This window comes from Terrapene carolina, unplaced genomic scaffold (genome assembly GCF_002925995.2).
Source record: "Terrapene carolina triunguis isolate 2854851 unplaced genomic scaffold, T_m_triunguis-2.0 Scaffold69, whole genome shotgun sequence".
Taxonomy (NCBI): Eukaryota; Metazoa; Chordata; order Testudines; family Emydidae; genus Terrapene; species Terrapene triunguis.
Genome location: NW_020664420.1, coordinates 38,505,392 through 38,529,454, shown reverse-complemented (window position 1 = coordinate 38,529,454; position 24,063 = coordinate 38,505,392). Strand labels below are relative to the sequence as shown.

General features: G+C 46.0%; 1 protein-coding gene across 1 annotated transcript; it reads left to right on the top strand.

Moving 5' to 3' along the window:
- Positions 1-16,338: 16,338 nt before the first annotated feature.
- On the top strand, positions 16,339-21,828 carry F2RL1 (F2R like trypsin receptor 1). Its single transcript, XM_026649132.2, has 2 exons — positions 16,339-16,604; positions 20,101-21,828. Exons 1-2 carry the CDS (start codon positions 16,538-16,540, stop codon positions 21,198-21,200), a joined length of 1,167 nt encoding a protein of 388 aa, XP_026504917.1. The 5' UTR covers positions 16,339-16,537; the 3' UTR covers positions 21,201-21,828.
- The last annotated feature ends 2,235 nt before the right edge of the window (positions 21,829-24,063 follow it).

Genomic DNA, 24,063 nt, shown 5'->3' with positions numbered 1-24,063 from the left:
GTGCTCTTTCCATTAAACTAATTTTAATGATGATCCAGGAACTAAACTGTGTAGGGTATAAAATGATAATATCTCCTAACAAATATTATACCAGATGAAGTTTTGTGTCAGCCCAGCCAATTGTTATAGTACTCTTATTTACGGAGAAAAAGTTAAATAACTAAATAAAACCGAAGCAGCTGATCAGAAACTAAAACCTGAAATATAGAACAACAGCTAACATTACCCTACTTAGAATGGAGTTTTTCTATAACGGTTAGCAAGCTTTAAATGGACTGATTTAGGACTGATCTAGGGACAGATATTACTTGTGGGAGCCAGAAGGTGTCCGCCCATGCAACCTTCATTGACCCTCCTTGGATATGCATTATGATACAGTCTTTAATTACATGAACACAAACTATTTTTTCCTCAGGACCCCCACCTTATTTAGTGCAAAGGATGGAGCTGTTCTGGGCATAAATCAAGATTGTGTAGTAAAGAAGACTCTTAGCAGTAAGATCCCCTGCTTCATTTGTTGCAGAAGTTAGAAGGTGTATAGTAAATGAGAGAGGGGATGGTCTCTTGGTTAAGGAGGTTAAATGATTCTACCCCTGCCTCTGCCAGAGTCCCTGTGTGATGCTAAACAAATTACTTAAAACAAACTTTTCATGGGTGGTCACTAATTTTTGTTCCTCATTTTCTGGGATCCTGACTTGAGACCCTGGGATCTGATTTGCAGCAGTGCTGAGTGCTCACAGCTGCAACTGAAGTCAATGAGAGCTGTGCTACAAACATATAAAGTGCTACATAATGCTCCTCCTCCTCTAGTATACAGACATCACAGTTCAATGTCCAGGTTCCATAACCAAAGGTAAGCCTCTGTATCAAGGGATGCTAGGCATTGCAAATCGCCCTCCACCATATGAGTTTCTATCAGCAGCACAGCTCCACAGCCACAACGTGGGGAGGAAACCAGGCCAAATTGGTGCACAGTGTTGCTGGACAAGCCAGAGAGCAGGGGTCGGCAACCTTTCAGAAGTGATGTGCCGAGTCTTCATTTATTCACTCTAATTTAAGGTTTCGTGTGCCAGTAATACATTTTAATGTTTGTAGAAGGTCTCTTTCTATAAGTCTATAATATATAACTAAACTATTGTTGTATGTAAAGTAAATAAGGTTTTTAAAATGTTTAAGAAGCTTCATTTAAAATTAAATTAAAATGCAGAGCCCCCAGACTGGTGGCCAGGACCTGGGCAGTGTGAGTGCCACTGAAAATCAGCTCACGTGCCGCCTTTGGCACGCGTGCCATAGGTTGCCTACCCCTGGAGTAGCTTATTGAGTCTTGTCCAGGATCTATGATCACGTGACAAGGAGGCAGGTGCAGTGATGGACTCCTGAATTTCCTTAATGTGTTTGACTCTTTTACTACTGATGTTCCACTCTGTCAGAATAAAGTTGAATGGCTCTTTAACAGTTTCAATGTTGTGCTAATAGGGCTGGCAGGCTTTTTCACTTTTAAGTTACTAGATCCCCTCTGGAGTAAGAGTCACCAGGCTGCAGCAACCAGCTGCAGGAGCCTGCAGGAAGGGTCAGAACAGAGATAGGAAGAGCCGGAAGGGTGGACACTGAGACCTAGTGGTGCCCCAAATTTTCAGGTGCCCTATGCAGACGCGTATGCTATGTATGCCTAAGGACAGCCCTGAATGACAGTAACCGTCCTTCTACATGGATCGAGTAGCAAGACAATTCTTTAGATGGAAAGTTGCTGCTGTCTTGGTGACACTGAGAATTAGTCTCCATTGGTGGAAGTAAGTGGTCAAAATATCCATATCTTGGTTGAGATTCCCTTCAGTACTGTGGAAATTATTTCCAATGTCCATAATACACAGCACGAGCACAAACATAGAGTAGATTTGCTTATTAGCAACCCCTCAGTGGACAGCCAAAGTTGTCATTAAACAGCAGATGACAACAAGCAAAAGACAGGTTTGCAGGCCTGCGGCCAGGGAAATAAGCACGTATGCAGCATTGCAACCCTGCCTGTGGCTGATGCTCGACATATCCAGCACTTCATTCCTGGGCTGCAGCCCTGCAAACCTGCTATCTGTAATAAATCTGATGTTAATGTTATTGCTAATGATTGTAACTAACTTGTTGCTGATACCAAAAACTGTAAAAATGTACAATGTGCATGGTCTTTTGGAAAAGCCCTTGAACATGTTAAGAGTGGAACATAATAGAAATCCTTATGATTATGCTGTTTGGTTCAACAAGAACACACTTTGTGTTAAAAAGCCTAATAATGTTAAGGTTTCACAGCTAATGCATGGTCACATTTCTAAAACTTTCCACAGCAGAAAAACCACGAGCTTGAACTGCTGTGCAAAAGGGGAAATGGTACACCTCCCAGCCTTCATGGCTGAATGCCAGAGTAAGTGCTCTCTGAAGAACATTAATGGCTATGTTAAGTTAACACATAGACCAAACCCTAGAATCACTAAAGTGTTTCACGAAGTATTAACTTCGGCCAAAGCATGCACCAATAATTTGGCCTCACAAAGAATTCAATGTAAACACAGCTCATCACAATGCTGGAAGGTCCTTAAGGTATATCCAGGAGCTCTAATTTTGCCCTTCCACACCAGCCTCAAGTTGGAAGTGTGACGCATGGCTAGAAAGGGTTAAACATCCTGCAAAATAAATAACCCTCATAAGACATGTAGGGAGATAATGTTTGTGGTTTTGTGTATTTACAGATGTATGAGTAGGGTCACCGATGTAATCAACAGTCCCTGTCTATTCTGTATTCTGATAATTCAGAGGTCAAAAGAACATCCTAGCATTTAAATGAACTGTAAACACGGGATATCTCGGTATTCAACTCTCTTTGAAATGTACTGTGAATGGTGGAGGAACAAGCAAATTGCCTTATGTTAATTCTATAGCTAAGTAATGGTGATGGACCTCCAAAAGGTAATTAGCATGACTTTGAAGAACTCCAACTTGTCAAAAGACATGAAATTGTACAAAAGATCCTTGGGTCCCGATTCTGTCATCTCAGATCTGCTTAGGCTTCATCAGAGGAAGTTTGAGTCACAAGACTGAGGTCCCAGTTATGCTGGTATGCCCTGAATATGATATTTGGACACTGAACTATAACCTATGAACTATTTATAGACTCATAGACTCATAGACTTTAAGGTCAGAAGGGACCATTATGGTCATCTAGTCTGACCTCCCGCATGATGCAGGCCACAAAAGCTGACCCACCCAATTTCCCTTATCTCAGCTGTTGAAGTCTCCAGATCGTGATTTAAAGACTTCAAGTCGCAGAGAATCCTCCAGCTTGCGACCCCTGCCTTATGCTGCGGAGGAAGGCAAAAAACCTCCAGGGCCTCTGCCAATCTACCCTGGAGGAAAATTCCTTCCCGACCCCAAATATGGCGATCAGTAGAACCCCGAGCATACAGGCAAGATTCTCCAGCCGGACCCACATTTTACCAGCGATGGCACGTTATTGCCTAATGGACTAAAATCACGTTATCCCATCAAACCATTCCCTCCATAAACTTATCTAGCCTAATCTTGAAGCCAGAGAGGTCTTTCGCCCCCACCGTTTCCCTCGGAAGGCTGTTCCAGAATTTCACCCCTCTGACGGTTAGAAACCTTCGTCTAATTTCAAGCCTAAACTTCCCCATGGCCAGTTTATATCCATTCGTTCTCGTGTCCACATTAGTACTGTGTGTAGTAGTTCTATTTCTAAAAGAACTCTTTGCAACTACAAAGCACACCATCTCTGCTATGGATCTGAATTTTAAGAACTGAACTCATGTCTGTATGTATATTGATCTTTTAACCATACTCTCTCTTTTTTGTTTTTTTAATAAATTTTAGTTTAGTTAATAAGAATTGGCTGTAGCATGTATTTGGGTAAGCTCTGAAACTTTCAATAGCCTGGGCAGTAATGTGTCCGGTCCTTTGGGATTGGTAGAACCTTTTCCTTTATATGATGAAATAAGATTTTCAGAAATCACCATATTTAACTTAGGTACCTGGATGTAGGCCTGAGGCTGGATCACTTTAAGGGAACTATTGTTGTTTGGACTTCTGAGTAACCAGTAAGGTAATAAAGAAGTTGTTTTATACTGGCTTGGTAAATCTAAGTATTAGAATATCCACCAGCTTTTTGGGGATTGTCTGCTCCATTTTTTGCAGTTCACCCTAATTGAATGACAGCAGATGGCTCCCCACTTAGTCCCCGGTCACAGATGGGTAGGACTCTCTTGTAGATGGTGCCCCCCGTGCGGCATGACCTCACTCACATTATGTATATGAGGTCATGCTAGTGGGGGTGTAAGGTTCTATGGTTATTTGCTGTCATTTTGAAAATTTTTCTGTCATCACCATTTTGAATCTGTATATGTTTTTGTTTGGGAACCATATTGGAGTTCCTTCTTGTTAAACGTTTTGGTGCTCTTTTCAATTGTGTTGGGAAAAGACTGAGCACGTGACCTGGCTAATCTGCCTAGATACCGCTGGGTATATAAACCCTGCGTGCCAGTCACTGAGTGTTGTCCGCCCGAGGCAGCTCTTGTTAGTTGTGTTTGCGCGGTCTTCGAGAGACAAGTCCAGCATCACCAGTGCTTACCTGAGGGCCAACTTACCTGAAAGATCATTCCAGCTGATCCGAGTTCCTCCTGGTTTCATCCATCACACAGCTGAAGGTCCGGATCCACCTCCTCAGCAGCTGTGGCAGACCGGACGGATGCGGCTGCCTTCTTTGTTCCGATTGTCATATCATCTGTAAAGTATTAATCTTGTTGTTAGTCCATAGCCTGTACTGGGGATTAGTGGGGCCTGGGCTTCAAGCCCACTGTTTCTCAAACCACTGAGTTATTATTGTTGCTTTATCCTTGTTTACCTACCAGTGTTATGTTAATAAACCCTCGATTGGAGGGGTGGGCAAACTACGGCCCGCGGGCTGGATCCGGCCCCTCGGGGCTTTGGATCCGGCCCGCAGGACTGCCCCCATGGCGCCACGGGCCCCACGCCATCTCCAAAAGCGGCCAGCACCACGGCTCCGGGCGGTGCTCTTGCCTCCAGGCACGGCCCCCGGCAGCTCCCATTGGCCAGGAACAGGGAACTGCAGCCAATGGGAGCTTCGGGAGAGGTACCTGGAGGCGCAGCAAGGGCAGCACACACGGAGCCCTCTGCCCCCTCTCCCCCAGGGGCCGCAGCGCTTCCTGGAGCGGCGTGGGGCCGGGGACAGGGCAGGCAGGCAGGGAGCCTGCCCTGGCCCTGATGCGCACCGCTGCCAGCCCGGAGCCTGAAGCCCTCCTGCACTCCGCCCCCCAACTTCCTGCCCTAAGCCCCCTGCCTGCACCTCTCACCCCTCCTACACGCCAACCCCCCGCCCTGAGCCCCCTGCTGCACCCTGCACATCCCAACCTCCTGCTCTGAGCCCCCTCATACACCTCGCAACCCTCCTCTGCCCCAATCCCTTGCCCTGAGCCCCTTCCTGCACACCACACCCCCTCCCACACCCTACAGTTCCTCCCGCACCCCAACCCCCTGCCCTCCATACAATTTCCCCACCCAGATGTGGCCCTTGGCCCAAAAAGTTTGCCCACCCCTGCTCTATTGGCTCACCTTTAATTCTAGTAAAGTGTCATTGTTGCTGCGTCCATAGGTGATAGACCCTAACTCAGGGAACCAGAACACTACCTTTAGCAGGGGTCTTTTATATCCCTCCTATTTCCCCTTTTCCCATAACAGGGGGGTAGGGTTGTGCTGGTGGGGGCGGGCCCACGCTGTACCCAAAAGTACATAGATGTCTGATATTCCGAGAATGTATGAGTGGCCACCCTACTGGATGCCGGAAGGTTTGCAGGGCTGAGGCCAAGTCAAAAAGCACTAGGGCTGCAGGGTACCTCTCCCCGAGCTCTCTGGGCTGTGTCCTTCCCTGGCACTGGGCTCCCAAGTTTGGCAGGTCCCACTGCTTCCTTGCTTGCCAGCTGCCCAGAAAACCTGCCTGTGGCCATGGCTTTCCACAGGGAGCAGGGGTGCTGGGATATGCCACACCTGGGCTCCTGGTGCCAGGGCAGGACACAGCCCGGTGAACACTGTAGCCAGATTCTTTAATGATTAATAAGTATATTATTATATACGTGCCAAACTTGGGAGCCCAGTCCCAGCACCCCTGCTCCCTGTGGAAAGCCATGGCCACAGGCAGGTTTTCTGGGCTGCTGGCAAGCAAGGAAGCAGTGGGACCTGCCGGTGAACACTGTAGCCAGATTCTTTAATGATTAATAAGTATATTGGTTGCCCTTTGAGAGGTATGGTGCAGTCCCACAGCACCTCCACCCCATGTGGAAAGCCCTGGCACCTGAACAGCAGCTCCTCTTCCCATTGCTGCCCTGCCACAGCCAACCCTGGGCCCATGGCTCAACATGTCCTGGTGCTTTCATCCCTGGCTGCAGCCCTAGAAACCTCTCCATGGATCAGGCTTTCCACAAAAAAAAGTCAGCAGCCAACATGCCTGTTGCCAACATAGGTGCCGACTCTGTGGGTACTCCAGGGCTGGAGCACCCACGGGGAAAAATTGGTGGGTGCTCTGCACCCACCGGCATCTCCCTGACCCGCCCCAACTCACCTCCGCCCTGCCTCCTCCCCTGAGCGCACCACATCCTGCTTCTCCCCCCTCCCTCCCAGCGCTTGCGCCGCGAAACAGCTGTTTTGCGCGGCAAGCCTGGGAGGGAGGGGGAACGCGGCGCACTTGGGGGAGGAGGCGGGGCTGGGACAGGGATTTGGGGAGAGGTCCAATAGGGGCAGGGAGGGGTGGAGTTAGGGCAGGGACTTTGGGGCAGGGGTGGAGTCGGGGCAGGGGCGGGGCTGGGAGCGCAAGCACCCACCGATGCAGAAAAAAGTTGGCGCCGGTGGTTGCCAATATCTGGACCAATTAACGTTATACTTAATTGGATGGTATTTCCAGGAAGAATGTTTCCATTAACAGAAAGTTGTTATTAACAGGGTTGCTTCTCAGCTTGCATTTCAGGAAGGTTATATGTGTATATACTGAGCCAAAACTGACCATTATGGAAGGCCATGGGGAGCGTGTGCACTGCCTCCATGTGCCCCCTTCCCAGCCCCCATCAGTAGCAAAAAGTGATGCTAAAGTAGACTAAACACAAAATTGGATCTCAAGGTCTTGTTTATAATGCTAAGTACCCTGAAAAATAATGTCCTAGGTATCTTATGTTGGGCATCCAAAATTAGTGGGTACTTTTGACCTTAATCTCTTTGTGTGTCAGTTCCCGCTCTGTAACATGGGGACCCCCCCATCTCAGATGATTTTGGAAAATAAATGAATTAATATTTGTGAAGCACTCAGATACTATAGCGAAAAGCACCATAGAAAAGCTCATGAGGAAATTACAATTCCGTCTTCAAAGCAGGGTTTGAATAGTTTGCAATAAATAAGATCTAAGACCACACATTTAATAGTGAAGATAAAACAAAATATTGAATAGCTGCTCATTAAGTGAACACTGACCATTCTGTCCACTTAATGAGGCAGGGGACCGGTTGACAAAATAGTTGATCTTATAATTAAAGACTGTATCATAATGCATACACACAAAGGGGCTAAATTAAGGTTGTATAAGCAACCTTCAATCTGGGATTTCCTAAATTTTGTGTGCTTGAGTTTGCAACCTTAATAATGTTCTTTTAACGTACATTTGTGTAATATTATATAGTCCTTTAAGTTTATATCCAGCCACTATGTTTTATGTCACTGTTCCCCTCCATTATATTTATCCTTGAATTAGTACTTACAGGAGTGAAATACTTACAACAAGTAGTTGATGGTGCCCATTAGATTAGAGGCTAGCCAATCAGGGAAAATACCTATTTGTTACTGAATTAATAAATCATTTATATAGTGCCATAAATACATACAGTGCTTAACAATCATAAATAAAGACACATTTCTCAACCCTAAAGCATAACTAAGACAAAAAAAAAAAAAAAAAAAAAACCAAGCACAAGACAAACACAAAGTAACACTTTATGAGTGGAAGCAGGAGCACCTTATGGCTCAGGTGGCTCAGTGAATATGACCACAGAGGGGTCACAGAGGCCCTTTCCTCAATAGTATTACTGTCCCCAGGATTAGCTGGTTTACTGTGGAACCAGGTGACTACACTCAAATGACTGCACTATGTATTTTATTCCAGTGTCCAAATATACAATTACTCAAATAAATCACTGTTTACTTGAGTGTGATCTCACACATTCAAATGCTATTTGAATTTACACTTAAACTAATTTTTTCTTATAAAAAGCCATGGTAATTAATGTAATTTTTTTAATTAATGTATACTATGGTTGGGATTTTCTGATTTTTGTGTATGTAAAATCTCAAATGCAATGCTATACTATAGTGTGTATTATGCATTTAATCTAGCACCATACTAAAGCAGGGCACCAAATCAAAGCAGCATTGCCTAATGGACTAAGCATGGGACTGGGATGTATGAACTGCTAGTACGCTCTTAAACAAGTCAACAGGGCCAAAATTTTCAAGAGTGGTCACTGATTTTGTTAAGTGTGATGTTTTCCAGGGGTGTGAGGCACCTGTGAGTCTTATCTGAGCCTGCTGTGGATCAGCTCCATGAAACTACCAGCTTCTGGAAACACAAGCAATATCTTCTAGGCCTCCGCAGACTTTGCTCTCTTTGTACAAGTTAGCAATAGGCACACATCAACCACAGGTCCACCGAGCATCCCTCTGGAACACCCAGGCCTTTGAACCTTCACAGAACACTCGAATTTGCTACTCCCAAAGGAATACTACACACACCAGTTTGTAAGATTCAACTCAGGATCCCCACTCTATTTAACATACAATGTTTATATAGTGAAAACAAGAATAAGTTTATTAAAAAATGAGAATACTGGAAACAAATGGTTACATATGAAATAAAATTATAACATGCTTTCTAGACAGCCTAAACTTACTCACAAGGCATTCCCCATCTACAATCAGATAGCTCACCCCGAGTCATTTTCCCAGTGTTTTCAATCAGTTTGGCTGACATCCTTTCTCCTAAAATCAAGCCTGCTGGCAACTTGTACTCACAGATTGAAGGAATAACGGGGTTTATCTGCACCCCCAGATATAGTTTATGGCCTGGTCTACACTACGAGTTTAGGTCGAATTTAGCAGCGTTAAATCGAATTAAGCCTGGACATGTCCACACGATGAAGCCCTTTTTTTCTACTTAAAGGGCCCTTTAAACCGATTTCTTTACTCCACCTCCGATGAGGGGATTAGCGCTGAAATCGGCCTTTGTGGGTCGGATTTGGGGTAGTGTGGACGGAATTTGACGTTATTGGCCTCCAGGAGCTATCCCACAGTGCTTCATTGTGACCGCTCTGGACAGCACTCTCAACTCAGATGCACTGACCAAGTAGACAGGAAAAGCCCCGCGAACTTTTGAATTTCATTTCCTGTTTGCCCAGCGTGGAGAGCACAGGTGACCACGCAGAGCTCATCAGCACAGGTAACCATGATGGAGTCCCAGGATCGCAAAAGAGCTCCAGCATGGACCGAACGGAAGGTACGGGATCTGCTCGCCATATGGGGAGACGAATCAGTGCTAGCTGAACTCTGTTGCAGTAAATGAAATGCCAAAACATTAGAAAAAGTCTCAAAGGGCATGAAGGACAGAGGCCATAACAGGGACGCACAGAAGTGCCGCGTGAAAATTAAGGAGCTAAGGCAAGCCTACCACAAAGCCAGAGAGGCAAACGGAAGGTCAGGGGCAGAGCCGCAGACATGCCGCTTCTACGTGGAGCTGCATGCCATGCTAGGGGGTGCAGCCACCACTACCCCAACCCTGTGCTTTGACTCCATCAATGGAGAATCACGCAACATGGAAGCGGGTTTGGGGGACGAGGAAGATGATGATGAAGACAATGAAGATCGCTCACAGCAAGGAAGCGGAGAAACTGGTTTCCCCAACAGCCAGGATATGTTTATCACCCTGGACCTGGAACCAGTAACCCCTGAACTCACCCAAGGCATGCTCCCAGACCCTGAGGGCACACAAGGGACCTCTGGTGAGTGTACCTCTGTAAATATTACACATGGTTTAAAAGCAAGCGTGTTTAATGATTAATGATTAATTTGCCCTGGCAATCACGGCCAGTACAGCTACTGGAAAAGTCTGTTAACGTGTATGGGGACGGAGCGGAAATCCTCCAGGGACATCTCCAGAAAGCTCTCCTTCATGTACTCCCAAAGCCTTTGCAAAAGGTTTCTGGGGAGGGCTGCCTTATCCCGTCCACCATGCACTTCACCATGCCAGGCCAGTAGCACGTAGTCTGGAATCATTGCATAACAAAGCATGGCAGCGTATGGTCCCGGTGTTTGCTGGCATGCAGACAACATCCATTCGTTATCTCTCTTTGTTATCCTCAGGAGAGTAATATCATTCACGGTCACCTGGTTGAAATGGGGTGATTTTATTAAGGGGACATTCAGAGGTGCCCGTTCCTGCTTGGCTGAACAGAAATATTCCCCGCTGTTAGCCACGCGGTGGGTGGGAGGGGTGAAGTGATCATTCCAGAGAATTGGGTGTGGGGGGGAGGGGTGTTGGTTGGGTTTGTGTGTGTTATGAAGGTTAAAAAAGCCAAAAGACTGTGGCTTACCATGGCTGCCTGCAAGCCAAATTCTGTTGCCTGGCACTGCGTGAGTGATCTCTCACACCAAACCGGCAGGCCCTCAATATAAGAGGAAAAATGCGACCTTGTAACGAAAGCACATGTGCTGTGTAATGTGAACAGCAAAATTTAACATGAAAGAGTGTACCCATTGTTCTCTAAAACGTGTCTTTTTAACCACCTCTCCCTTTTCCTCCACCAGCTGCAAATGTTTCTCCTTCGCAGAGGCTAGTGAAGATTAGAAGGAGAAAACGGCGGACTTGGGATGATATGTTCTCAGAGCTCCAGATGTCCTCCCACGCTGACAGAGCACAGCAGAATGCGTGGAGGCAGACAATGTCAGAGTGCAAAAAAGCACAATATGAACGAGACGAGAGGTGGCGGGCGGAATCGCGGGCTGAAGAGAGTAAGTGGCCGGCAGAAGAGGATAGGTGGCGTCAGATTGCTGACAGAAGGCAAGAGCCGATGCTCCGGCTGCTGGAGCATCAAACTGATATGCTCTAGCGTATGGTTGAGCTGCAAGAAAGGCAGCAGGAGCAGAGACCGCTGCTACAGTCCCTGTGTAACCAACAGCCCTCCTCCCCAAGTTCCGCAGCCTCCTCACCCAGACGCCCAAGAACGTGGTGGGGGGGCCTCCGGCCACCCAGTCACTCCACCCCAGAGGATTGCCCAAGCATCAGAAAGCTGGCCTTCAATAAGTGTTAAAGTTTTAAAGTGCAGTGTGTCCTTGTCCTTCCCTCCTCCCCCACCCCACCCAGTGCTTCCCTCCTCTCCCACCCGTCCCGGGCTACCTTGGCAGTTATCCCCCTATTTGTGTGATGAATTAATAAAGAATGCATGAATGTGAAGTAACAATGACTTTATTGCCTCTGCAAGTGGTGCTCGAAGGGGGGAGGGGAGGGTGGTTAGCTTACAGGGAAGTAGAGTGAACCGGGGGGATGGGGGGGTCATCAAGGAGAAACAAACAGAAGTTTCACACCGTAGCCTGGCCAGTCACAAAACTGGTTTTCAAAGCTTCTCTGATGTGCACCGCACCCTGCTGTACTCTTCTAACTGCCCTGGTGTCTTGCTGCGCGTAATCAGCGGCCAGGCGATTTGCCTCAACCTCCCACCCCGCTATAAATGTCTCCCCCTTACTCTCACAGATATTGTGGAGCGCACAGCAAGCAGCAATAACAATGGGGATATTGGTTTCGCTGAGGTCTATCCGAGTCAGTAAACTGCGCCAGCGTGCTTTTAAATGTCCAAATGCAGATTCTACCACCATTCTGCACTTGCTCAGCCTATAGTTGAACAGGTCCTGACTACTGTTCAGGTTGCCTGTGTATGGCTTCGTGAGCCATGGCATTAAGGGGTAGGCTGGGTCCCCAAGGATAACTATAGGCATTTCAACATCCCCAACGTTTATTTTCTGGTCCGGGAAGAAAGTCCCTTCTGTGACGTTGTGCAGTCTATATGGTTTTATAAAAACATAATAAGTGAATCTAATGTAACTGGAATATGCTTCATGCAAAAGGTCTCTTGTAAGGTATCATTACAAAGTTTATAATCTACTGAGTGTGATCATCCCATTTGTATAAATGTACCACTCTTGTATCTAAAACTAGAAATATGAAATATAACTCTGAGGGCCTATTGTAATTATGTAAAGTGTGGGCCATTAATGATGGTTTGGAATCTTGATGACTCCCATTAACAAGGACCATTGTCTGCAGATGGCTGTGTTTACCTGTTAGTCTTCCTATATATGTGTGTGCTGGCAAGTGGGCAATGAAGTCTTGCAGTGACATGTGATCATGTCACCTGAACTGGAATCCATCTTTAACCTGGTGCTTTTCCAGTGAGGGGGGGTGGAAACCCAGAGGGACAAAGGGTTCCCGCCTTATGCAAAAGATATATAAAGGGGTGGAAGAGAACAGAGGGGGAGAGGAGCCATCATGAAGAATCCCGTAGCTATCACCTGAGCTGGAACAAGAGCTGTACCAGGGGAAAGAATTGTGCCCAGGCCTGGAAGGTGTCCAGTCTGAGAAAAACTTACTGAAGCATCTCTGAGTGTGAGATTAGCTGTATTTAGTTTGATTAGACATAGATTTGCGCATTTTATTTTATTTTGCTTGGTGACTTACTTTGTTCTGTCTGTTACTACTTGGAACCACTTAAATCCTACTGTCTGTATTTAATAAAATCATTTTTTATTTAGTAATTTACTCAAAGTATGTATTAATACCTGGGGGAGCAAACAACTGTGCATATCTCTCTATCAGTGTTATAGAGGGCGAACAATTTATGAGTTTACTCTGCATAAGCTTTATGCAGGGTAAAACGGATTTATCTGGGTTTAGACCCCATTGGGAGTTGGGCATCTGAGTGCTAAAGACAAGCACACTTCTGTGAGCTGTTTTCAGGTAAACTTGCAGCTCTGGGACAAGTGATTCAGACCCTGGGTCTGTGTTGGAGCAGACGGGAGTGTCTGGCTCAGCAAGACAGGGTGCTGGAGTCCTGAGCTGGCAGGGAAAACAGGAGCAGAGGTAGTCTTTGCACATTGGGTGGCCACTCCCAAGGAGGTTTCTGTGATCCAACCCGTCACACCTTCCTCCAGCTTTTGAAACAGACCAGAGTTCCTGAAGACGCGAGCATCATGTACCTTTCCCGGCCATCCCACGTTGATGTTAGTGAAACGTCCCTTGTGATCCACCAGGGCTTGCAGCAGCATTGAAAAGTACCCTTTTTGGTTTATGTACTCGCTGGCTTGGTGCTCCGGTGACAAGATAGGAATATGGGTTCCGTCTATCACCCCACCACAGTTAGGGAATCCCACTGCAGCAAAGCCATCCACTATGACCTGCACGTTTCCCAGAGTCACTACCCTTGATATCAGCAGCTCTTTGATTGCGTTGGCTACTTGGATCACAGCAGCCCCCACAGTAGATTTGCCCAGTCCAAATTGATTCCCGACTGACCGGTAGCTGTCTGGCGTTGCAAGCTTCCACAGGGCTATCGCCACTCGCTTCTCAACTGTGAGGGCTGCTCTCATCCTGGTATTCTGGCGCTTCAGGGCAGGGGAAAGCAACTCACAAAGTTCCATGAAAGTGCCCTTACGCATGTGAAAGTTTCGCAGCCACTGGGAATCGTCCCACACCTGCAACATGATGCGGTCCCACCAGTCTCTGCTTGTTTCCCGGGCCCAGAATCGGCATTCCACGGCATGAACCTGCCCCATTAACACCATGATTTGCACATTGCTGGGGCCCGTACTTTGTGAGAGGTCTATGTCCATGTCTATTTCTTCATCACTCTCGTCGCCGCGCTGCAGTCACCTCTTCGCCTGGTTTTGCCTTGGCAGGTTCTGGCTCTGCATATACTCCAAGATAATCTGCGTGGTGTTCATAGTGCTCATAATTGCCGCGGTGATCTGAGCGGGCTCCATGATCCCAGTGCTATAGCGTCTGGGCTCAAAAAAGCCACGAAACTATTGTCTGACGGAGGGGCGACTGACGACATGGCTTACAGGGAATTAAAATCAACAAAGGTAGCTGTGCATCAGTGAGAAACACAAACAACTGTCACACAGAATGGCCCCCCCAAAGATTGAACTCAAAACCCTGGGTTTAGCAGGCCGTTGATTTCACGGAGGGAGGGGGAAGCAAATGAATACAGAACAAATCTGGTCCAGCTATCTTTTACATCTTAGGCTGGCAGCAGACGGTGCAGCATGACTGATAGCCATCGGCATCTTCTGGGTGCTTGGCAGAAGATGCTGCATTACGACTGCTAGCCATCATCGTCAAGACGGTGCAATAGGACTGCCGGCAGGACTGAGTCTCCAGGAGACAAAACATGTCTGCCCAGGCGCCTCTGACCGAACTCACTGAGGAGTACGACGACGACGGATACCAGTCATAATACACCATCTACTGCCAAAAGGCAAGGAGCTGCTGCTGTATAGCAATGCAGTACCACGTCTGACAGCACCCAGATAGCCGATGACGGCTACTAGTCATACTGCACCGTCTACTGCCAAAAGGCAATTGGCTGCTGCTGTGTAGCAATGCAGTACCACGTTTGCCGGCACCCAGATGACATATGGTGACGGTGAGCTGAGCGGGCTCCATGCTTGCCGTGGTATGTCATCTGCACAGGTAATCCAGGAAAAAAGGCGCGAAATGATTGTCTGCCGTTGCTCTCACGGAGGGGGGAGGGGCCTGACGACATGTATCCAGAATCCCCCGCGACACTGTTTTTGCCTCATCAGGCACTGGGATCTCAACCCAGAATTCCAATGGGCGGCGGAGACTGCGGGAACTGTGGGATAGCTACCCACAGTGCAACGCTCCGGAAGTCGACGCTAGCCTCGGTACTGTGGACGCAGTCTGCCGACTTAATCCACTTAGAGCATTTTATGTGGGGACACACACAATCGACTGTATAAAAATGATTTCTAAACAACCGACTTCTATAAATTTGACCTAATTTCGTAGTGTAGACATACCCTCAGAATCCTTAAGGTCTTAATCCTAAACAGGATAATCCCTGCTGTTTTTATTTTTTCCTGCAACCGCTGCAATCTATTGATTAGCATTTTGCTCAGATTGTGAATGAGTGTTGACTGTGAACCCTACAATACTTAATTTGCACATGACCACCCAGAGTGAGACATGCATCTTTTCACCGCTGCATGAGGGTATGCAGATCACCTTTCGGTGACTTGCCTTCACGCACAGACCTAGAGCAGTGGTCTCCAAACTTTTTTGATCACACACCCCTATCAGTAAAAAATTTTTGAGCACATACCCCCTGCCGCACTGGCTCTACCATTTTTGCCAAAGAAAAAAAAAAAAAAAAAAAAAAAAAGCCGCCCGGCCCCCCGCCTGAACTGACGAGGCGCAAAAAAAAAAAAAAAAGGGCTCCTCCTGCCATGCACCCCCAAGGATCCTCTTGCTTACCCCACTTTGGAGACCACTGACCGAGAGAATATAATTTGTATTATATCTTCATAACGCCTCAGGTATTACCCGTACATGTATCTCACAATGATTATGGCCAGCCGGACAGGCTTTCATGGGAGACCTCACATAACATTCTTTGGTAGACTAGTAGATGCCAGACCAAGGGGACCTCTGTAACCCAGGGCCCCCTGCCAGCTGGCACCAAGAGGTCCTTGGGTTACACTAGGCAAGGGTGGCTTTCGCCCCACTGAGGCTTCTGTACTGGGACAAGGGTATTACCCTGGCGCTGACTCCCGCCCACTGACTGGCCGTGACTCACCCTGTTATTGGAGCGGCATGTGTTGCCTGGGCACGCAGCCAGCACCTGTTTACACCACACTGCTTTTCCGGGGTGGGTGGGGGGTTAGTAACTGGCGTTAGCCAACACACAACAGGGCACCTCGTGTAGACGTGATACCTAGCAACGGTGCCAGCCGCGCCGGAACACCAGCTTCTGCTCCGCGTGGCGGCGGCTGGGACTGACGCAGCTCCAGCGCCGCAAAAACTAGCCGCCGCCGCCCTAGCTCCGGGGACTCGGCGGGGCCCTGCGCAGCGGGACACAGAGCAGCCCCCCCACGCTCCTTGGCCCGTAGATAACCGGCCTGAGCCGCCCCGACCCAGTTCCACGCCGCCAGTGACTCACGCGCGTCACGTACCCCCGCGGCGTTCGAAACCCAACGTCCGCCCTCGAGGGGGCGGAGTCGAGGCACCTGCCTGACGGCAGCTCGGCCCCGCCCCCTCGCAGGTATCAGCGAAACTGGCGGCCGGAGGAGCGCGAGCCCATAGCAGCAGGCAGGTCCTTGCCGTGAGGAGTGTCAGTGCCGCAGCCCGTCCTGGCCGAGATGGGGGGGCGCCGCTGCCTGCACCTGCTGCTCCTGTGCGCGGCGCTTGTGGCCGCGTCCGCCTCAGGTAAGAAGAGAGCGGCCGGGAGACTCGTCCCCGCCGGCGCGGAGCGGGGCCGCGCCGCCATAGGGGTGGGGGAGGTGGCCGGGGCGCAGCGCTGCGCTGGGACCGGGCTGCTGGTGTCTGGCACCGCCACCCCCGCGCAGGGTGGGAGGAGCCGGAATTCGGCTCTATCGGTTCAGATTCACCCCCCTCCCCGGAGCTGGGGTGACTTAGCCGGGACACGGAGCCGAGACCCCCGGGAGCAGCGGGCGCGGGGATCTGAGGCGCTCACAGGGACCCTCCCCCCAAATAGGCGCCACCAGGCGTTAGCACCACCCGGGTGCGGTTCCTAGCCACGGCTCGCCCCACTGCGGCCAGGGGCCACGCCCCTTGCCCGGAGGTCTGCGGCCCCGACAGTCAAACGTACGGCGTGATTCGCTTGAGCGGGCCTGCCGATCTGTTACTGGGGGGAGGGAGGCAGGGAAGATGGCCCTCACGGGGCGGCGGCGGGGGGCGCTATTTCCTCTGTTAGGTGCTTTCCGGGCAGAGAAGGGACGATCTCTGCCCCAGGTTGCTCACAATCTGAAGCCAAGTCCTTGAAGATCACTTGAAGATCAATATTAACGCCTTAAATCGCACTTAGCAGCAAATGGGAAGCCAATGCGGGTTTTGAAACTCAGACATAATGCGCTATGCAAGCGAGCTGCCACATTCTGCCCCAGCTGTAGCTTGAGTGGCCTTTGTGGATAGGGTGACCAGACAGCAAGTGTGAAAAATCGGGACAGGGGCTGGGCGGTAATAGGAGCCCATATTAAAAAAAAAGCCCTAACTATCCGGACTGTCCCTGTAAAATCGGGACATCTGGTCACCACACACCAGAGTGCACTGCAGTTATCTAATCTGCAGGTAACGCACTTGGACCCCTGTGGCAATTTAACGTGAGAGAAAGTATTGCAAAACAGAATTGTGTTTTGATTTGGAGGAAAGGAGATGGAAGCCAAGCACTTCTGGTCACTGATGCCACAGCATTTGGGGATCTAGGAGAAGCTATGAATCAACAGCACTGGCAAGGGATGGGCCAGCTCCATTAGTCATGGATAATGCACAATTGTTATCAACTATTTTCTCTAAATGTCCCTTCCCCATTCACACATCATTTCTGAAATGAACTTTAGCCAATTTAAACTTGGTATGGACTCACTGTGCCTTTTGAAAGTTAAATGGTTTATCATAAATTGGATCAGATTCACTTTTAACTTAATTAGATTCTAGGTACAAATCAATGGAACAGACAAAAAACCCTTGAGGTTGAGTCTCTGACATAACTGACATCAGAAAGTTATGTCTCTTGTAAGCAGAGCCCTTCATTTTGCTACTTTTTATTTTAATAACAACCAGAATGTAACTAAACAGTTTGTTTCACTATTTTCATTTGCGTGCTTCAATACTTTACACAGCGAAAATCTGGTGTGTCTTTTGGAGGAGGGATAGTCTCAATTTTTATGAAAAGTTAAGATACAAAAGGCATAGTGCAATATGTAGAAAATACAATTAGCATCCTATCCCAGTGTGACAGCTACTTTGTTAAGCAAATGCACTGTTTCTCTCTGGATGCTGAATGGCCTCAGAAGTAATGTACAACTACTGAGCTATTCTGAGCCTACTGATGACTATTCCCCTGACCTTTACTATTACTTTTAATTGTCTTTGATAGTTAACATTTGGGTTCTGTGTTTCTGCATAAAATGAATGTTGAATATAAAATGCGGACTATTTGATTATTAACTTGTATGAGTAAAAAAGTAACAAATTACTAAAACATTAGCTATTTTTTTATAGAGGATCTTTTTAAATGCTGTATCTCCTCTAATATAAATCTGTACCTCATCCATTCACTATTGAATGTTTACCACATACATGTATAGCACTGATGTATACTGTTAACACTGATGTATACTAGTGTTGGGTGCACACTTCTAAAATAGATATTCAATGGTTGGATTGGAAAACATGGGGGAGTTTAAAGTAATGTAGAAAACTGACATGAGAAACATGAACACTTTTCTAATTTCTGTTATATGGTAGCAGTTTTTAAAGCTCTGGACATGTACAACATAATAGGAATTTTATAATGCATCCAACTGGTTACTGATTGACAGACTTGACAACTATGCACCTTGCACTGTTGTTTGAAAACTGCTGAACTATGGTATGATTGATTGACTCTTAATGTACACTATCAAGTAACTTGGGACTTGTCTAATGGTAAAAAAAAAAAAAAAAAGTACTGCTTAAGTATATCTATAGTGTAATCAGAACAACCTCATTTCTGTGAATGCAGTTAGTTATCAGTATCATATGGGAATAAGCAACAAACATACCAGTGTAACTTATCAGTGTAACTACTTCGGTTAACGAATGCCTTTTTTAACCAAAATAGTTGCACCAGTAAAACTTGCTGTAACTAGTGTCAGTTGACATTAATGGGTATGATTCTCTTTACACCCTTAGCTGACATAGCTATGCTAGCAAATGCCTTTGTGTAGATTCAGTTATTCAGTTAGCTTATTTTGTTCAGGGAAATGGCATAAGCTATACCAGCAAAGGAGCGGTAACCAATATAAGCTTTACCAGCAAACTCTTCCCTAGTGTAGACAATGCCTCAGTATAAATGAAGGAAGCATACTGGTAGAGTTACACTGTTGACATGCTGCAGGGCTTTCAGCAATGCAGTTTACTTTCATATGGATGGTTCAGTGGTGTTAGGTAAGCTGCACTTGTGTAAACTGAGATTTGCAATGGTATAATCACATTTGTGTTTCTAACTTAAGTAGTTGTATAGTCTCCCTTCATTGTAGTTCTCCTCACAACACTCTCGGGAAGTATTTACAGATTGGGAACTGAAGCATAGAGAGAGGAAGTAACTCACACAAGAAGTTTGTGATGGAGTAAGGAATTGAACCCAGGTTTCCCCTGTCTCAGGCTAGCAGCACCCTTACTGCTTGACCATCTTCAAGCAGTATTACAAATACTAACACTCATGTTTTCTTTCCTGTCTTGCTCTGAAGACTGAGTGCAATTAGGGGCTTGTCTACCTGGGGGAAAACTGTTGATATAGCTATGTTTTTAATTTTCCTCACGTAGACACGCCTCTGTTCACACCTCTGTTCCTGTACAATTGGCTCAAGCTTTGTTTACTTTGATTCAGCTACTTACTCAAGTAGGCTTGAAAGGGTTAGGTATTAGTAATATTTACTAATATCTAACCCTCCACCAAAAAAACCAAGAGAATTTGTGCATGGACATTGAATAATTGAACATTTAAACATGGTGTAATAAAGGAATTACATCGTTGTAGGGTAATAAGCTAAAAGGAGAGGGAGATAAAACTAAGGACAGTATGACTGGATTCAAGCATTGTTGCTAACTTTATTTTCTGTTAATGCCCTTCATAGTTTAGAATAGATTGGACTATCTATTTAATGACATTGTACTAATCTGTCTCTTTCTTCCTCTTTAGTGGGAAGTCAGTCCAACCGTACAAAAGGAAGAAGTTTTATTGGCCAAAAGGTTGAAACTAAAAATGCCTCTGTAAAATCATATACTGTGGATGACTTTGCTGCAAAAATCCTTACTGGAAAACTGACTACAGTTTTCCTTCCTGTAGTCTACATCACTGTGTTTCTTATTGGTTTACCAAGCAATGCCATGGCTTTATGGGTCTTTTTCTTCAGAACAAAAAAGAAACATCCAGCTGTGATTTATATGGCTAACCTGGCACTAGCAGATCTTCTGTTTGTCTTCTGGTTTCCTCTGAAGATTGCATACCATATAAATGGTAACAACTGGATCTATGGTGAAGGACTTTGCAAAGTACTTGTTGGATTTTTTTATGGAAATATGTACTGCTCCATTCTTTTTATGACATGTCTCAGTGTGCAAAGGTACTGGGTCATAGTGAACCCCATACTACACTCAAGAAAGAAGTCTGAACTGGCACTAAGAGTTTCAATTGCCATATGGGTACTGATTTTCTTGAGCACCATTCCATTGTACCTTGTTGATCAAACTGCATATATTTCAAATCTTAATATCACTACTTGTCACGATGTGTTGCCCCAGGGTGTATTGGTTGGTGACATGTTTAATTATTTCCTTTCTCTAGCAATTGGAGTCTTCTTATTCCCAGCTGTTCTCACGGCTGTTGCCTACATACTAATGATTAAGACTTTGAATGCCTCCATTACAGATGTAAACATTGGAAAGAAACGGAAAAGAGCAATCAAGCTCATTATTGCAGTACTGTCCATATATCTTATCTGTTTTATACCTAGTAATATTCTACTTGTAGTGCACTATTCTCTGATCAGGGACTATGGCCAAAGTCACGTGTATGCCTCATATATAACAGCATTGTGTCTTTCCACTCTGAACAGTGGCATTGATCCATTCATCTATTATTTTGTTTCAAAAGACTTCCGAGACAACCTTAAAAATGCTTTCCTTTGCCGAAGTGTGCGAACTGCGAAGAGGATGCAAGTCTCTCTTTCATCAAGTAGATACCCTAAGAAATCCAACTCTTATTCTTCCAGTTCAAACACAACTAAGACAACTTACTAAATCTTCACTTGTCGTGAAAAATGAACATTTATTAATATAGCAGTGAGCCTATTGTGCATAACGTGAATCTCTTATTTTTACAAGTGCATAGGAAGCAAGCATCTGAATTAAACCACCCTGAGACTTTAATTTCAAAACTGGCAACTGTTTACCTCTGTGAATTCCACATGGGAATATTGAATGGCATGGAAAAAGCAGCACCATCCCGAGTTTCAGATACTGTTTAAAAAAACAGTATTTATTCTCTAAATGGCAGAGAACTTCTGTAATGCTTTAATACCTATGGAATGTTGGATGGTGCCTTTATTTTAATCACTTCTGCATTTAACGCTTGATAATTTAGTGAAGGATGCTTTATTTTTATGACTTGGTTATTGTACTTTTGTCTTATATACTATTTTTGTATACTAGAAACAAACAATTTAAGTATCTTGTTTCTTTAGGGCCCTGTCCTTTTGGACATAACTCCATTAAGATCAATTAAAGTAATGCAGGTAAATAAGAGCACCCTCTTAAACCAGAGGAAGTCAATTTCTTATGCTTAGTAGAATTTATATTGTCTATTGGACTTTCCTGCTATTGCAAATACTGAGGAAGCCTGATAAGATTATAACCTAGTCAGTTAGTTTATCTCACTGGTATCAGTTAGCAGTGAGATAAACTATCTTGTTATTTGATAGGAATATATACTGAGGCAAACTGTTTTGTACGATTTTGGCCAATATGTGATCTTAATGGGGCATAATATGCTGTATTTGTAGAATTATGTCATGTAGCTTTTTCACTTTTACATACTACTTCATTTGTATTAAGATATATAATGTAAATTAAGTCACTTTTTATAACTTACTATGTTTGGAAGTCATCATTTGTGTTCCTGTTTAACACTTTCATATGTCAGTGATCTGATTTCCATTACCAGATTTTAGGTTAAAAAAGGTTGTTGTTTTTTCCTAAGTAAAATGTAGAGTTTGTCAATACTGCAGCCGGATGTAAAAATTAAGTAAGTTTGCCTAATGCTACAATTCATTAGTGCAAACTTTATTGATGGGAGGCATGTGTGTAGGTGAACAGAGTTGTTGTTGTTGTGGTTTTTTAATTTGACATTCATTAGACTTAATCCATTATGGATACTACATAGCGTCACCCACCAGCTTTTCAGAGTAAAAGTGAGCTTATATTCAGTTGATGCCTTGGTGTTAGGATTAAATTTTAAAATCATAACTTCTCCTTGAGTGCCTGAAAAGATCTATGTAGTACTGCCTGTTTAGGGCTCTTAAGTGCTACTGCAATATAATGGTGGACCCAGGATCCCATGCTGCTAACCTCTGTACAAACAGAACAAAAGATGCCTGAAGGAGTTTACAGTCTCTACATGCGACAACCACTGGATATGGACAAAAGGGGAGCAGAAAGAAACCGCTCTGTTCAGCATGATAGGAAGTGGTCTTAGCAAACCAGCTGCCTAGCCATACGGGGGTGGGGGGAGTGTCAGTGGAGAAACCCTGAATCAAAAACAAAACAAATTCCGTTTTGTTTTGTTTTTGAGAGTGTTGGGGTGGGGGGGAGGAAAGGGATAGCTCAGTGGTTCTACAACAGTAGTGCCCAAACTTCTCAGGTTCATTGCACCCCTCCCACTCTTACCCTTGTTCATGTCCCCCTGCCCCCTTGGGGCTAGGAGCGGGGCCCTGGCTCTGGAGGGGCAGTGGAGAGAAAGGGACGTGGACAGGGGCCCTGGGAACAGGGATGTGGGCAGGGATAGGTGCGGAGCAGTGGCGGGGCCACAGCTGGGGCTTGGGCTGTGGGGGCACACCCTCCCTGTCCCCTGTGGGGGCTGGCCCAGCCCTGCTGTGCCCCTCCCACCCCAACATTCCTCTGCATCTCCCTAGAGAGGTGTTCCCCACAATTCGGGGACTTCTACAATATATGCTCACTTCATTTTTTTAAAGTCAACTATGGTCTGCAATCCCAGTCGCTTACAGTGTTTCAAATGAAGTGTTAATTTAAAGCATTAGTAGGATATTTTTCATGCCACTATTAAGTGTGAGCTCTAAAGCTGCATCTACACTAGGAAATGTGACAGGAAAGGAGCATTTCCAGTAAGTTAGCTTTCATTACAAGCTCCATGCAAAAAATGGAATAATCTCAAATATGGAGTGGACACTAAAGTCAATATTGTAAGCTATGGCACTGAACAGTTTACTTGTGTAGGCTGAGTTCACTGCACACAGCAGAACTTCCTTGCACAGGGGTTCTCAAACGGGGTCCGGACCCCTCAAGGTTGCAAGCTGTCAACCTCCCCCTGCCCAAACCCCGCTTTGCCTCCAGCATTTATAATGGTGTTAAATATATAAAAAGGTGTTTTTAATTTAAAAGGGGGGTCACACTCAGAAGCTTACTATGAGAAAGGGGTCACCAGTAAAAAAAAGTTTGAGAGCCACTGACCTTGCCTCTCTCCATTTTGTACCACCACCACCTCCCCATTCCCTTCTTTCAGGGCATCCCTGCAACCCTACTCCGACTCTTCATGCCAGAGGCTCTATGACCCTTTCCCCAAGTCTATTTCCTACTTCACTTCATTCCTCATACCCACCCCCATTTCAGAGGCTCTGGATATTGCCTTTTTTCCACCTATGCTAGATGTGTATCTCCCTCCCCTCTCATTGTTAGGCTTCTGAGTGCGTCTTCCCTACAGCGTTAGCCTTGGCTAATCTAGCCTGGGTGGAGAGCATCCCCTGTGCGAACCCCTACCTTGTGTCAGATGCCTGAACTGTGTCCATAATGGTGCTGTTTGCTGGGATGAATTTCAGATACAATTTCCCATGGTTCTTAGTGGTGCATTAAATTGGGCCACTCTAATGAA